General features: G+C 51.6%; 1 protein-coding gene and 1 long non-coding RNA gene across 11 annotated transcripts in view; one reads left to right on the plus strand and one right to left on the minus strand.

The window, feature by feature from the left end:
* EHMT1 (euchromatic histone lysine methyltransferase 1) overlaps positions 1-16,025 on the plus strand; it is a 147,171-nt gene that overhangs the window by 107,492 nt on the left and 23,654 nt on the right. For 9 of the 10 annotated variants that reach the window (XR_007477987.1, XM_049711161.1, XM_049711163.1 and 6 more), the window contains 6 exons: positions 295-521; positions 2,020-2,193; positions 3,294-3,376; positions 4,486-4,592; positions 9,426-9,548; positions 15,183-15,284. Coding sequence is in view for 9 of the 10 variants with exons in the window: in XM_049711161.1 (XP_049567118.1) it covers positions 295-521; positions 2,020-2,193; positions 3,294-3,376; positions 4,486-4,592; positions 9,426-9,548; positions 15,183-15,284 (816 nt within the window). In the remaining variant the exon portion in view is untranslated. Of the gene's footprint in view, positions 1-294; positions 522-2,019; positions 2,194-3,293; positions 3,377-4,485; positions 4,593-9,425; positions 9,549-12,839; positions 12,941-15,182; positions 15,285-16,025 lie in introns of those variants that run through there. The other variant, XM_049711165.1, reaches the window with a different exon arrangement.
* Positions 1-16,025, minus strand: part of LOC125964748 (uncharacterized) — a 237,139-nt gene that overhangs the window by 86,326 nt on the left and 134,788 nt on the right. The window lies entirely within an intron of this gene.

Genomic DNA, 16,025 nt, shown 5'->3' on the forward strand with positions numbered 1-16,025 from the left:
CCGTCTTTGGACTTATATGCGGCCCGTCCCCTGGTCAGAGCAGCTGGAGAGTGAGCCTCGGCCTCCTCGGGGCGCGGGGATGGGGATTTTCTCTCCTTCAAATAGCACGTGTGTGGACGTGCCTTGGGAGGGGCCCCGTGGACGCAGGGCATCATTTCTTCTCACCCGGAGAGGGGCTGGGAGCCCCCCGGGCTCTGGCTTACTGCCCCCACACAGAGCTCAGTTCTGGGCTTTGCTTGCTCTTCTGCGTATTAGCCCCAATTAAAAGAAGATTTCTGGCCTCCCTGTTTTTAGGGTAATTTTATGGAATGTCAGCCCGAGAGCAGCATCTCTCACCGTTTCCACAAAGCCTGCGCCTCTCGAGTCGATAACGCCAGTTACTGTCCCCACTGTGGTGAGGAGACCTCCAAGGCCAGAGAGGTGACCATCGCAAAAGCAGACACGACCTCCACCGTGACGCTGGCCCCTGGGCAGGAGAAGGGCTCCACAGTGGAGGGCAGGGCCGACACCACCACAGGCAGGTACGGCGTCCCCTGAGCCCTCAGAGTTCACCTGACGATGCCCGTCTTTAATTGTTGCTGATGTCTTCCGACTTGCCAGACGTCTCCCAGCTGGTTCACACTCGCTGTGATTTCTGACACGTGAGGCTGTGAGGCATGCTGACTTTCGTTTGCTCGCTGCCACTGTGCACATGTCTCTTCTGCACTCAGTGTAGTTTTGTACATTTCTTTGCCTGATTTTGAACCAGTATCACACCATCCTAATTGATGTGGTATCACAGTATTTTCGGTCGAAGCACAGTACTCCCATAGGTAGCTGTTAGTATACACCTGAAACATCGGTCCCTGTGTGTACTTGTCCCTACCCACGTGTACCTGTGCGTGCCTGTCCCTACACGTCTGTACCTGTGCGTGCCTGTCCCTACCCATCTGTACCTGTGTGTACCTGTCCCTAAACATCTGTACCTGTGTGTAGTGTATGATATGAAACATTAGTGTCAGCTGCTGTAGTCTGCTCTTACTGCGTCATGTTTTGGAGGCCCTAGCTGAACACAGAAGAAACAGTCTTTAAAAGAGAAGGGTTGATATTGGAAACATAATTTTCTTCTCAGAAGTATTCAGTAGAAATAGCTGAAGAACTCATAAAGCTAAATGGAGTCAGTCAGCCAGAGGATCAGGTAAGAAAAGGTGTCAGAAGCCTCGTCCCCACTAGTGTGTCCAGCTAGAAGCCAGGGTGATGGAGAGAGAGCCTTTCAAAACAGCAACGAAACCCGTAACCTACCTAGGAGAAAGCACGCGATACTACACTGATAAAAAAGGAAACTATAAAACTTCACTGAAGGTCATTTAAGAGACTCGAATTGTAGACATTCAAAACTGAATATTGGAATGGTGTCGACTCCTTCATATTATTCTGTATTAATCGTATTAATCTATAAATTTAATGATTTTTTTTTTTTTTGCGGTACGTGGGCCTCTCGCTGTTGTGGCCTCTCCCGTTGCGGAGCACAGGCTCCGGACGCGCAGGCTCAGCGGCCATGGCTCACGGGCCCAGCCGCTCTGCGGCATGTGGGATCTTCCCGGACTGGGGCACAAACCCGTGTCCCGTGCATCGGCAGGCGGACTCTCAACCACTGTGCCACCAGGGAAGCCCTAAATTTAATGATTTTTGAGTCAAAATTCCAAGGTGTCCCTTGCGTTGGGAGGGCAGTGGACTTTAGATTCAACCTGAAGTTCATTCGCTAAAGCATATTTGAACATTGGGCAAAAAGTCCTGGGAAAGCCGCCCTCACTTCTGAATGCCATTTTTCTCTGGGATTTGATTCTGAGTCTGGGCTCTTCCCTCCAGGGGCTGAGCAGACAGATGGTCAGTGAACCTGAGACCATTTTCACTCTCAGAAGAGCAGTGCCGTTGGAGGGTCCGAGTGAATCATGTTTTGTGTTTTCATTGGTTTCCACAAGAAGGGAGAGTTCCACGTCTCTAAAACTCAGAATTCCACTTATTTCTTCCTCCCCGAAGCACTGCTGGACCCCCGCTCTCAGAGGATGACAAGCCGCAGAGCACAGCCCCCCAGGTGCCCGAGGCCTTCGACCCCATGGGGCCGGCCGGGCTGGGGAAGCCAGCGCCCGGCCTCTCCCAGGGACCTGGGAAGGAAACCCTGGAGAGCGCGCTCATCGCCCTGGACTCGGAGAAGTAAGGCCTGGCGCTCCCTTCCTGCAGACTCCTCCCCTCCGTGTCCTCCTGCATGAGTCAGCCGCCGGCACTTCCGCACGCGTCCTTGTCCCCCTGCGGCGTCTGGTGCTGGCCAGGGCCACACGTCCCCGCTGTCTGCGCCCCCAGGGCCACGGCATTCCCGGGAGGTCGCTGAGGCCTTCCTTAGGTCTCCTGTTAGCATTGGTCATCAGGACCGTGCACCTTCTCTTCCGTTACTTTGGGAAACGATTGCAGGTTATCGTCCGTTCCACTAAGAGCAAAGTGATCCTCTGAAGGCATAGTGAGGACAGTCCTGGGAGGCTCTGGCACATGTTTCCCTGGACACGTTGACCGTGGCTCTGACCTCAGGATGTTAGGGCCAGTGTCACTCTGTGGCTCCTCGTCTCTGAAAGGAGAGTTTGGAGCAGGTGGCCCGTCGGTTGTCCCTGCGGCTCCCATTACTGCAGCCCACCTGTGGCTCTGCAGGAGGGCCCGGTGCACCGACCCATGACCCCACAGGTGTCCACTGGTCATGGGGTTCCACGATCAGGGCTCTGGCCAGGCCGCGCGGCTCCCTCCCTCAGAGCTTCACCTTCCTGTCTTGCTTCTCGGGAAGTTGTAGTGTTGGGACACGTTCCTGAGTCCCCACAGCTTTTTCTCTGTCCGCCTCCAGCCTGGTCTCTAGCCCTGGTCTTATGGTGACTGTCCAGTCCCCTGCCCTACTCACCGGGTCCAGACTCTGTACTGTGAAGAGGGTGGGTGTAGCTGGGTGTGACATGCTGCCTCCACCACCTCGGGGGTCCCTTGACCTCATGCTATAGAGAAGAAGCAGCTTGCTCTGTGCCCTGCACAGAATGCAGAACCTCAGGAACCATTCTCGTGCTGTGGGTGAAGGAGATGCTCACTAATTTTGGTTATTTTTACTGTGAGATGCCTGGTGGGTGTGGCATCCTTGACCTTGAGGCTGGGCAGGTGGGCCCAACCCAGGCCTTCCCAGCCTGCAGGTGCCGCGCGCGCGTGCCTGCATGCGTGTGTGTGTGTGTGTGTGTGTGTGTGTGCGTGTAGCCTGTGCTCACTGCTGTCTTGTGCTTTCTCCGCAGACCCAAGAAGCTCCGCTTCCACCCGAAGCAGCTGTACTTCTCGGCCCGGCAAGGGGAGCTGCAGAAGGTGCTGCTCATGCTGGGTAGGTGGCCATATCTGTCAACGTCTCTCGGTGACTGTCCACCGTGTCCCGCTCTGTCCGGTTTCTCTGGTTGGTGCACACGGGCTCCCCTGGTGTTCAGCCCGTTCACAGTGTTCATGCTCAGTCACGGCAGTGGAAGTATTCTCCAGGAATTCCTCGTTTTTTTTTTTTTTGTACGGGTCTTACTTGTGGCACGTGGGATCTTTGTTGCATGTGGGCTCTTAGTTGCGGCATGCGGGATTTAGTTCCCTGACCAGGCATTGAACCTGGGGCCCTTGCACTGGGAGTGCAGAGTCTTAACCACTGAACCACCAAGGAAGTCCCAGGAATTCCCCATTTTTAAACAGGAATTAAGTATGTGATTATTAGGTTAAGAAGAGATGTCGACTCCATGAAAGCAGAGTTAGCCAGCTGGGCTGTTGTGCCGTGTGGATGGAGTTGGCGCCCTCGTGTGCAGGGTGCAGCCCACCTGGCACTTGTGTTTTCAGTGTGTATCTGCCTTTATGGGTTTTTAACACCTGAAAATGTACTGGTCGGGTCCTTCCGAGCTCCGTCTCCTGCGGAGCAAGGGACAGCGCTTTGATTCTGAGCTCAGAGCGTAGGCTTGATTTCTCTGGCTTGAAAAGGCTGATTAAGAATCGTTTAACTTGACAGTAAGTCAAGAAAGAAGCTTAACAATTTGCTCTGAAAAAAAAAAAAGGTTTTATTTTATGTTGACTGAAATGGCGATTTTAATCATTTTCCTCGTGGACCTTGTGCGATGCTGAGTTCGCCTTGCCGGTCCGTGGTTGGCCTTGTAGCCCGTCTCCATTCCAGGCTGGGAGCTGTGCTCAGCAACCGCCTTCCCTTTGGGCCTGTCCTGGGGGTCCTGCTCCCTGTGGAGCATCCATCCTGGGGCCCCGCCACCCTCACGCTCGGGCCCAGGCCTGGGGACGGGAGAGACGGGGGAACCCAGAGTTAGATGAGGGTGTCTAGGAGGAGCGCAGGTGCTGCGGGTATCTGACCACAGGCCTGCCTGTCGGTTCCACCTGGAGCCTTGCCAGCCCTTGCGCCATCCCGGGCTCTGGGGGCTGCACCTGCGGTAACCGGCACCTCCTGTTGGTTTGCAGTTGACGGGATCGACCCCAACTTCAAGATGGAGCACCAGAGCAAGCGCTCGCCCCTGCATGCTGCGGCGGAGGCCGGCCATGTGGACATCTGTCACATGCTGATCCAGGTCAGATGCGGTCTTCTTGGGCCACCAAAGCGAGACAGCCTGGCCTGGGTCCCGAGAGCCGGGCCGCCCAGTAGTGCCAGAGGCTCCCAGGCCCACCCGCCCTGGCTCTGCCCAGTGCCCTCAGCCCCTCCGCTGCCTCTCCTGCCAGTTACGCCGCCTCTGGAGGTGTTTGACTTCAGTTCGTTTGGGTTTTTAGTGTCACCGACTCCTGGCCTGGGAGGGTTTAGCCCAGGCATGCGCACATGCCTCCTCCTACCCCCCGCCCTGCACTGAGAGCTTGCGTTCCGTGGTCATGTAAATGTGTCCTGGACACCCCCCCCCCCGCCCCCCAATCCACCCCGAGCAGGCAGACTGGCCCTGTGTCATCTGGGAAGCACATCGTCCACTCTTGATGCTGCTGCTCTCTGGGACATCCCTCCCCTGGCCCGTGTTGGGGCCCCTGTTTCCCGGAGGCCACCCTTAAGCCACATGTTTATCTCTGGAGCCTTCAGGAAATTTCCTTTCACCCACGGGTCTGGAGTTTCCCCACAGCCCAGGTTCAGGTCTGGGAGATTTTCTGTCTGGGCTCCAGGTCCCTCCGCAAGCGCCTGCGTTTACCTGCTGCAGCTTCTGGACTCACGCTCTGTCCCGCTTTTCTGGGCGGCGCTCTCGGCGTGACCCTCGGCTCCTCTCGGGGTCTCGTCTGTGCTGCCACGTTTTTCTGTAGCCTCTGGGTCTTCCCACAGTGTTTGGAAGCTTTATACTGGTCTGTTCATTCTGGTCTTTCTTATTTCAGGTTTCCCTCAAATGCCTGGTGGATCCTGTTTGTTTGTAAAGGAAAGGACTGAAATGCCGGTGGTGGGCTCTTGGCTGGGGCCCGTCAGCTGGAGGTTTTCGTGTCGGGTGGGCTTCGGGATGGCTCTGTGTCTGGAGAGGACCGTCCTGTGGGCATCTCTGTTGGGGCCCTGGACGGACACCCCCCTCCCCCAGGTCTCTTGTCTAGTCACAGCTGCTCTGTGTCACTGTCGGCCTGGAGTGTCTGCTTCATCCTCTTCTCACCTGTGCTGTGTGCACAGACTAAGATGTGCTTGTATGAAGTGTGGAGCCTGCTTTTGCATTGGTGTTGTACAGTGGGGTTACCTGTTGGTTTAGATTTCTAACACCCGAGACCCATTTGTCAGAACCCTCCCAAGTTTGGCTCACGCCAGAGGCTCCGTTTGGACAGATCTCTTTAAGTAGCATGTAGCCAGCTTCTAAAAAGCTCTGTCTGACAGCCTTGGTATTTTAATAGGAATCTTCAATCTACTTATGCTTACTGTAACTTTTGACACTTAAAATTTATTTCTGATTTCTTATATTGTAGATTTGATTCTCAACCTCTTAAAACAAATATTTCTTTTTTTTTTTTCCCTCTCCTTTGCTGCCTTCTTTTGGATTGACTTTTGTTTTGTCTCATTTCCTTTCTCTTTATTTGCTTGGAAGTTACAGTCTTTGCTTTCTTGCCTCCAGAGGTCACTCTGTGATTCTAACAAGTGGCTGTTACTTGCTCAGTCTTGAGACAGAGGGAGGAGGAGGAGGGGGAGGAAGGACGAGGAAGGAGGGGGAAGAAGAGGAGGAGGGGGAAGAAGAGGAGGAGGGGGAAGGGGGAGGGGGAAGGGGGGAGGGGGAGGAAGGAGAGGAGGAGGGGCAGAGGGGGAGGGGAGAGGAAGGATGAGGAAGGAGGGGGCAGAGGGGGAGGGGGAGGGGGAGGAGGAGAGGGAAGAAGAGGAGGGGCAGAGGGGGAGGGGGAACAATTGATGGTCTTCTGACACGATTCTTCCTTTGGAAAAGGTAGTTTCACACTTCTTTGAAAGAATCTATTCCCCCCACACCCCAACTTTTTTTTTTTTTTTAACATAAAAACGTGTGTGAGCTACATACAGAAAAATCATTGAAACGTAAACGTCTTGGTTAATGAGTGGTTCTAAAGGGACATGGCCTGATCTGCTTGCCCCCCAGAAGCACCATGTGTCCCTCCCCCGTGGCAGCTCTCCTAGCCTGTGTTGTGACGATCAGGTGTGTGTGTTTCTGCGCGCTCACAGCCCCACAGAGGTCCTCAACCCCATGGCTCAGCTCTGTCCACTTGTAAACCTCACACAGTGTGAATTCTTTGTCTGCCTCTTTCATTCAAAGAGCAAAAGCCTAAGAGTCATTCACTGAACTGCTGCCCCGTTTCCTGCTTCTCCCCACTGGCCGTGAGAGTGGAAGACTGTCCGGGGCAAAGAACACAGGAGCTCTGTGTTCTGTTTTGCAGCCTCTTGTGAGTTGTAAGCTATTGCAGAATAAAACATGTATTTTGGAAAAAACCAACGTTTTATACATCAGCAATCTTTATGACTCTGTACTGTCTGCCCGGAGCCTGGAGGCGTGACCGCCTGACATCACTTCAGATTAGATTGTCAGCCTGGTGGTTAATTTGGTGGCCCAGGCTGCAGACTCCCCGACTAGGGGACTGTGCTCTTGTGTCCTTTTCTCCCCAGAACCCATCCGACGTGGGACGGATTTCCTTTGCTTTGCCCCGAATCCGAGGGTGAGGCGCAGCTTTGGTGGGTGCCCACCTCACGTGCCCCCAGAGGGGCTCTGGCCCTTGGTCCCAGGCAGCAGGCACCCTCGCTCACGCTTGGGGTCAGTGGAGGAGCACCTGTGAGGAGTGGTTTGGGTATTTCCTGGTCTGTTTAATTTTCATGCCGAGGTCTCGCTGGAAACAGCTCCATCCAGGCAACTGCGGCACGGTGGCCCTGCCACAGGTGGACACTTAATGTAAATAACAACATTAAACGAAACCCCAGCAGGACGCATTCTGGGGCGCTCGGGTGCATGTCTGGTGTGCGGGGGCACGAGGTCAGGGGCAGCTGTGCTGGTCGCCGCCACGGACACCCTCCGGTACCCTTGGCCAGCCCCAACCTTTGGCCGGCACCAGGCACGCCCGTGGTCAGAGTGACCTGCCGCGCGGCTCTCCGGGCCCGGGCCTGGGTGTATCCCCACTTGTGGTCACTGCTTTGGCTTCTCCTACCTGGGTCTCCATCTGCTCGCCAGCTCTGTCGCCATCCTGTCCCTCCGTGTTAGTGTTTGCTTGCATCTGGGGTCCATCTCGCCTGCTTTGCTTTTGCCTGCTCTGCAGGCCGTGAGCCCAGGAGGCATCTACTAATAGGAGAAGGTGCGTTTTCTAGCAGTCATGGGCCCAGAGGGGAGGGACAGAGCGACAACTGCTGCCCTGCCCCCTGGGAGCCCAGGATGTGCCGTGGGCTGTGCTCGCCCCGCACCTCCCGGGCCCTCTGTTCCCTCTGGGTGGAGGCCCTCCTTCCACCTCCCTCCGTGTCTCAGATCTCTCCGCGTTGTCTCCTGACCACCCCTGCCTCTTCCTGGTGACGATCACTAGCCTTTGGGCTGACTTCCCAGGTGTGGTCCTGGGTTGCCCACATGTCCCTGTGCGGGGCCTCCGTGCTGGTGGGTGGGGCCGTCACTGGCCGGCGCAGGTTTCAGACAAGCACACCGAGCAGCCGTCCTCACACTCTACCTGGGTGTCGGGTGGGAGGGCCTGGCCCTCCGAGCCCGACCCTCTGCACCGTGCGGCCCATGGCTCTGCTCTTGGTCATCTGCCCGTCTGGGCCTCTCAGATATGGGCCCTGTCGGGGGCTGCCTGGCCTGTGGGCCCCTCCCTTCCGGGCCGTCCCCCGGGCAGGCTTGCGGCCCGGGCTCTCGCACCCCTGGGTGTTCAGGGTGGTTTGGGGGTGGGGGGGGTCTTGCCAAGTGTGTGCACCCAGTCACAGGCGGCGCCTGGCCTTTCACCGGCAGAGGGCACATCTTGGCCTGTGCAGCCTGGCAGAGCATGGCCGACCCCACGCTGGCCTCGTCAGCGCTACGCAGACCCCCACCCCGCACCTTTATCTCGTGTGGTTTTCCAAGTTTCGTTGTTAAAGTTAGCTGCTGTGGAATCCTGGCTCTGCCTTGCGCTCAGGTTGGGCCATCTGACCTGTGTCCCCCACTCGTCTCCTGCCTGGATGCCCCTGCTCTCTGACGTTAGCTCTGCTCCGTGGGAACAGCCGAGTCTCCTTCACCATCCCTGACCACCTCAGTTCCCCTGGCTTTCCATGTGTACCATTCTAGGTCTATTTTTAAATTTCTTACTAAACTGGGTTACTTTTGTTTTTTAATTGCTAGTAGTAAAAACGATACTATTTTCAGCCTTATAAGTATTAGCTCTTTTAAAACGTTCAGCTGCCAAACACTTGCTTTGCTGTTAGTGGAAAACCCACTTTAAGGTTGGGCGTTTCAGTTTCACACAGACGATTTACCCAAGCATACCTCCTGGCTCGTTGGTTTCCAAGTACACACTCCATTGGAAAATGCATCCTGGGAATGAGTTTTTCTTCAGTTTGTTTTGGCAGGTGTTTAGAACAGCCGGAGACAGAGGTCTCTGAGGCCCCTGAGCTGGGGCCCCACGGTCCCTGCAGGCTGGGCCACCGCCTGCCTCCTGGCCCTGCCTTGCTGAGTCCCCTTCAGCACCCCTTCTTTGTCTGTTCTGGGGTCTAACCTTCTTTCTTATTTCTAAAAGTGCTGTCACTAACGTTACTGTAAGCATTTCTACCCAATTAGCTTAGAAATGAAATGCTCTTCTTGAACTAAAGTTTTGATAGTTACAGAATAACCATGTCTCTGAATTCTGCTTTGGAAGATTCAGGCTTAGTCGATAGAAAGACTTAATGTAGCCCCTGAGATCCCTCTGTTTCCAGGTGCTGAGCCTGGGAAATATTTCCTCGCTGGGTGTGGCTGCGGTGGCAGCTCTCACACCTGAGCTGTCCCTCTTTTCACCAGGCGGGCGCCAACATCGACACCTGCTCAGAGGACCAGAGGACCCCGCTGATGGAGGCGGCAGAAAACAACCACTTAGACGCGGTGAAGTACCTCATCAAGGCCGGGGCCCTCGTGGATCCGAAGGTACTCACTGCTCAGAAGCACACCCCTGTTTCATGTAGAAGCTCCTCGTGAAGAGGAACAGGGCCGGTTCCTTGCTGGAACGTCTTCAGAAATCGGTAGCCACCAAGCATCCACCGGGTTGTCTGGAAGTAGGTAGTTCACCTTACTTGGTTACCGGTTTATTTGTGGAAAATACTAGTGAGCACTGGATCCACTATGCCTGACGATAGTCAAGCATCTGATAGGGAGTTTGTGTGCAGAGGTGTTCAGCTTCCTTCTTTGGATAGGCACATCTTCTCTCTTCTGTCTTCAGTTTGGAGCAGTTAGGCAAGAAAGAAATAGAAGGCATCCAGATTGGAAAGGGGGAAGAAAAATGATCTCTGTTCACAGATGACATGATCTTATATGTAAAAAAATCATAAAGAATCCACACAAAATATTGTTAGTACTAATAAATACATTCAGGAAAGTTGTAAGATACCAAATCAGTACAGAAATGTCAGTTGTATTTCTATACACTTGTGATGAACTATCCGAAAAGGAAATAAAACAATTCCACTTACAACAGCATTGAGAAGAATAAAATACTTAGGAATAAACTTAACGGAGGAAGCGAAAGATTTGTACACTAAAAAATGCTGAAAGAAATTAAAGAAGACACAGATAAATGGAAATTATCTGGTGTTCATGGATTGGAAGAAGACAGTACCTTCCTCCCTCAGTATCTGCGGGGGATTGATTCCAGGACCACTGCAGATAGCAACCCGCCGATGCTCGAGTCCCTTAATGGTACAGTCAGCCCTCCATATCCGTGGGTTCTGCATCCGTGGATACTGAGTGCCGAGTGTATTGTTAAAATGTCATTGCTACCGAGAACGATCTTCAGATTCAGTGCAATCCCTATCAGAATCCCAATGCCTTTTTTTACAGCTTATAGAAAAACCCATCCTAAAATTCATAGGGAACCTTAAGGGACCCTGAACAACCAAAACAATCCTGCAAAAGAACAAAGCTGGAGGCCTCACACTTCCTGACTTCAAAACTTATGACAGGGGCTTCCCTGGTGGCGCAGTGGTTGAGCGTCCGCCTGCCGATGCAGGGGACGTGGGTTCGTGCCCGGGTCTGGGAAGATCCCACATGCCGCGGAGCGGCTGGGCCGGGGAGCCATGGCCGCTGAGCCTGCGCGTCCGGAGCCTGTGCTCCACAACGGGAGAGGCCACAACAGTGAGAGGCCCGTGTACCACAAAACAAAACAAAACAAACTTATGACAGAGCTGCAGTAATCAAAACCATGTGGTACCAGCCTAGAGACAGACGTATAGAACAGTGAATAGAGTGCCCAGAAATAAACCCTCGCAGATACGATCAAGTGATTAATGTTAAGGGGGCCCAGAGCATCCAATGGCAGGAGAGGGCGTCTTTTCACAAGTGCTGGGAAAACTGGACTTCCACATGCAGAAGGATGAGGTTACAGTGTATTCAGAAATTATCTCAAAGGGGATCAAAGACCTAAACTTAGAGCTAAAATCGTAAAACTCTTGGAAGAAAACAGGAAAATCTGTATGACATTGGATTTGGCAATCATTTCTTGGGTATGACACCAAAAGCACAGACAATAAAAGGAAAAACTAGGTAACTTAAACTTCATCAAAATTTATAAACTTTTGTCCATCAAAGGACACTCTTCAAGAGAGTGAAGAGGCAACCCACAGAAGGGGAAGATATTCATAAATTCTGTATCTGATAGGGCTTTACTATCCAGAATATATTGACAAGTCCTACCACTCAATAACAAACTCTAGCCCAGCTCAAAAATGGGCAGAGTGTGAGTAGACATTTCTCCAGAGAAGATATTTGAATGGCCAGTTAGCACGTGAAAAGATGTTCAACATCATTAGTCATTGGGGAAATGCAGTCAAAACCATGGTGAGACCCTTAGGACACCTATTATCTAAAAATCAGAAAATAAGTGCTAGCAAAGATGTGGAGAAATTGGAATTCTCATATATTGCTGGTGGAAATGTAACATGATGCAGTTAACTGTGGAAAGCAGTTTGGTGGCTCCTCAAACAGTTAAACATAGAATTACTATATGATCCAGCAATTCCAGTCCAGGGTATGTGCCCAAAGAAACAGGAAGCGTGGACACGGACAGGTATGTACACACCTTGTTCACAGCATTGCTTACAGTAACTAAAAGGTGGAAGCAACCCAGTGTCCATTGGCGGGCGATGGATAAGCCAGACGTGGTCCATCCATATGATGGAGTGCTATTCAGCCTTACTTCAAAAAGGAAGGAAATGCTGACAAAGGCTGCAACACAGGTGAACTTGAGAACGTTATGCTGAGTGAAGGAAGCCAGACACGGAAGGACGAGTATCGTGTGACTCCACTTACGTGCGGGCCCTGGGGCAGGCAGAGTTGGAGACTGAAAGTAGATTGGAGCTCACCCGGGGTGAGGGGGTACTGTTGCTGAGTGGCGACCGAGCTTCTGCCTGGGCTGATGGACAGGCTTTGAGGACAGAGTGTGGTGATGGCACAGCTCTGTGAAAGCAATTCATGTTGCCACTGAATCACTCTAAAATGGTTAAAAGGGCAAGTTTTATGTCATATACACACACACGCAATAACAGTAAAAATGCTAAATCCCACAGCCCTTCAAATTAATACACATTTTTTCCAACAAAAAAATGATCGTCTGTTCATACTAATTTATCAACTCCTTGTTCCCATCAAATTAACTTCTCACTCGTTTTTCTATGTCATTAAATATTCTATAACATTATTTCAAGTGGCTGTGTTGTATTTCATGATACAATTTGTGTCATTTTTTTAGATTTGCTGACTGTTTAATATTTATGTTATTTTCAGTTTTTATTGTACAGAATGCTTCAACAGACATTTCATAGCTAAATCTTTGCACGTTTGATTTCTTTAAGACAGATTTCTGGGTGTGTGTGTGGAATTGCTAGATCAAAATATATAATCATTTCTAAGGCTTTTGATCCCTCTCTCTGAATTGCATCCGGGAGTGTCTGAGCACTCGTTTCCCTGTACTCTTACAAGTGCCGATCATTACAGTTAAAAAAAAAATTAACAATTTGATATGCAAAAATGATTATTTTTTTTTTTTTACTATTTTAATTTGCTTCTCTCAGAGTTAACTTCTTTTGTATGTAGTTATTTACATTTGTTGTGAATATTTTTTCAAGCTGGTATTTAGTCCTTTGCTTTTGGTGGTTTTTGAGATCTGGAAACCTTTAGCTTTTCTATGACTATCTATAGATAACTGTTATTAATCCTCTCCGTTAGGATGGGTGGGTGAGTTCTGCCCAGTTCTCGGCCAGGGGACGATTTCCCAGCCTCGTCACAGGAGCCAGCGCCCAAGCAAAGCACCACTGAAGAGGCAAGAGGTCAGTGTTCAGGGCTTTACGGAAGCAGCTGGAGCCTGCAGGACAAGTGATTGGAGGAGGTCTGGAGTAGACAGTTCACCGATGAGCTTGTTAGCAGCACTCTGGGTGCTGTAGAAGAAAGGGTCCTTGAAATCCAAGACCAATCAGAGAAACCATTCTGTCTGAAAAGCAGACTGTAGGACAACATTGAGCTGTCTGATGTGTAATTGGAGTCCCAGAAAGGAGAGAAAACCCAGTGGAAAAAAATTTATTGAAGGAAAAATGGTCATAAATTTCCCAAATTTGGTGAAAAATAACCTACAGATTCAAGAAACTCAGCAGACCCCAAGCTGGATAAATACTAAGGCTGCCACACCTAAATACATCATGTTAAACTGTCGAAAACCTTAACACAGCCCCAGAAAAAACACACAATACGTGTAAGCGAACATTACGAAAATTTGCCAACTTTGCATTTGAAACGACGGAGGCCAGGAGACAATGGAGTGATATTCTTATTGTGCTAAAAGGGAAGAAAAAAACCTCAAAAAAATTGTCAGCCCAGAATGCTACAGCCAGTAAAAGCGTCCTTCAGAAAGCACTTGTGAAATAAAACATTTTCAGGTACACAAAAGCTGATAGGACTTACCAGCAGGTTTACACTAAAGCTTGTGGGAGGAAAATCCCGTTCTTGGGGAATGAAAATACTAGAAATGGTAAATACTTGTTTTCTTTAAGTTTCTTAAAAGACAAAGGCTGCTTAAAGCAAGAAGAATATTGTAAGATGGAGTTTACACAAACTTGGAAGTGAGACAGAACAGCAGGAGCACAGGGGGAGCCAGTGGTGGATGTGAGCAGGGTCCTCGGGTTTTAGTTCTTTCCTGGGAGGGAATAAGTACTGACCTAAGTGGATGGGAAAGTTGAAGCTTGTGATCCCTACAGAACATTAAGGCAATAATTTCAAAGAAGTATAGCTTTCAGGAAAACTTTTTAAAAAGCTAGTAGAAGAAGTAAAACGGAATGTTAAAAAATACTTGTGTAACTAAAAAGCAGGAAAAGAGGACTAGAAACAGGTAGGACAAATAGGAAGGTGGTCATCTAACCCTAAAACCGTGTCGTAATTACATCCAGTGTCAGAGGATGAAGCCCTCCAGCCAAGGGCAGACGTTTGTCTGAGCCAGTGAGCAGGCGAGAACCAGCTCTGCTTCCCTGGAGAACGCACGCTAACACGCGGACCAGGCTTGAGTGAGCAGGGTCAGGGCACACGTCAGGCACGTGGCAAACAGAAGAATCAAACACAAAAGGCAAAATTACAGAACTTTTGGAGGTTAAGAGGGAAGATTAGCTTTGTGATTCCAGCGTCGGGAAAGATTTCTTCAACAAGACAAAAGTACAAAAATGATTGATAAAGTCAAATGCATTAGAATTCAGAATTTCTGGTCAACAAAAGATGTCACAAGGTACATGACGGGCAGCTACAACCGGGAGAGGGTTTTGCAGCCAGAGGGCATCAGGGCCTCCTACAGATGAAAGAAAGTAACCGGAAGCAATGGGTGAGGAAGGTGACCAGGCAGTTCCCTGGAGAGGTGTGTGACCGGGATATGCCGGGAAGGCGCCTGCCTTTCAAGCCCCCAAGACACCCCATTCCCTGGCCGTAGAATCCCGTGAAGCCCACAGCTGAGCCCACCTGGGGGAGCAGCACATGCGTGTCATTGTTGGGGGGGGTCTCGGTGTTGGGGGACCCCGTGGGCAACTCTTGCACGAGGAATCCGGGAAATGTATTGCAATGTTTGGTGAATATTGGTGAAAAACGAGTCTTCCTCGACCAAATGCACAAACTGGGCTAGTTTTACATCAGTTGACATAAGTGAACTAGTGCTATGTGTTCTCTACAAAGTGAAATCTCCAAACCATAATGTTGAACTAAATATGAATTGCAGACAGGTATATGATATGTTATTTATAGACAATTGTCATTTGTGGATACACACGCATGTAGCAAAAGTATCGAGCGGTGTCAGCATAATAGCCGTTGCATTCAGACTGGCGATCTGGAAGGAGCCTTTTTGTTGAGATGGTTCAGTTAACGTGGCACCCTTAGTGTCCTTGAGAAGATGGAGCTAAAAACCATCTAGGAGGTGTGCCCGGCGGCCAGCGGACGCAACCTGGAGGTGGTCAGCCGCCGTGACAAGTGTCAGGCTGCACGGCGAGCTTGCCCCATCACGCTGTGATTTCTCGGGACCTAAATGCATTTGTGTTGCAGGACGCAGAGGGCTCCACCTGTTTGCACCTGGCTGCCAAGAAAGGTCACTATGATGTGGTTCAGTACCTGCTGTCCAATGGGCAGATGGACGTCAACTGTCAGGTAAACCACCTCCTCCACTCGTGACGGCACCTGACGGGCTGGCCAGAGGTGTGGTCCTCCTTCGTGGTGATCCTGGCCCCTTCCACCCTCCGAGGCACCCCACCCCCCACCCCTGCCAGGTCCTGGAAGGCCTGGCCTCATCCTCCACCCCCGTCCACCTCCCTCCTGGCCTGCCCACTGGCCGCTCACCAAGCTCTGTGCCGCTGCCCAGCTGCAGGCTTGTCCTGAGGTGTCCGCCTGGGCTGCCCTGGTCTCCATGTGGCCTGTGTTCAGATGCTGCTACTTGAGCAGGGTCTCTGGCCTCCTGTGTGCCGTGCCACCTCCGTGGCAGCTCATCGTCCCTCCCAGCACTGGCCACTGTTGGACATTCCACCTCCTTCCCTGTGTGTTTGCTTCTTGTCCACCTGCTGTCAGGACCCCGGCGTGGTGTTTGTGTAACCTACAGTGCCTGGTTACAGAGCAGGTCCTGTGCGTGTCTGCTGAGCGAGTGAGTGGCTGGGGATAGCCAATGAGGGTGGGGCCTTCTAACTCACCAGGGGCCCCTCCTGTCCTCCGAGACCCCCTTCCGCTCCCTAGGACCCCGCCCGCCCATGACTTGAAGCTCTGGGATGACCATCTCCCATCACAGCCCGCCCCCTCATCTTCTGGCCCAGCCATTGCTGCTAACCCAGCTCACGTGCCCACCACCCTGGCTGTGGGACCCTCCCAGACGGACCAGAAATGCAGCTCCCTGCAGTGTGG

Source organism: Orcinus orca, chromosome 6 (assembly GCF_937001465.1).
Source record: "Orcinus orca chromosome 6, mOrcOrc1.1, whole genome shotgun sequence".
Taxonomy (NCBI): domain Eukaryota; kingdom Metazoa; phylum Chordata; class Mammalia; order Artiodactyla; family Delphinidae; genus Orcinus; species Orcinus orca.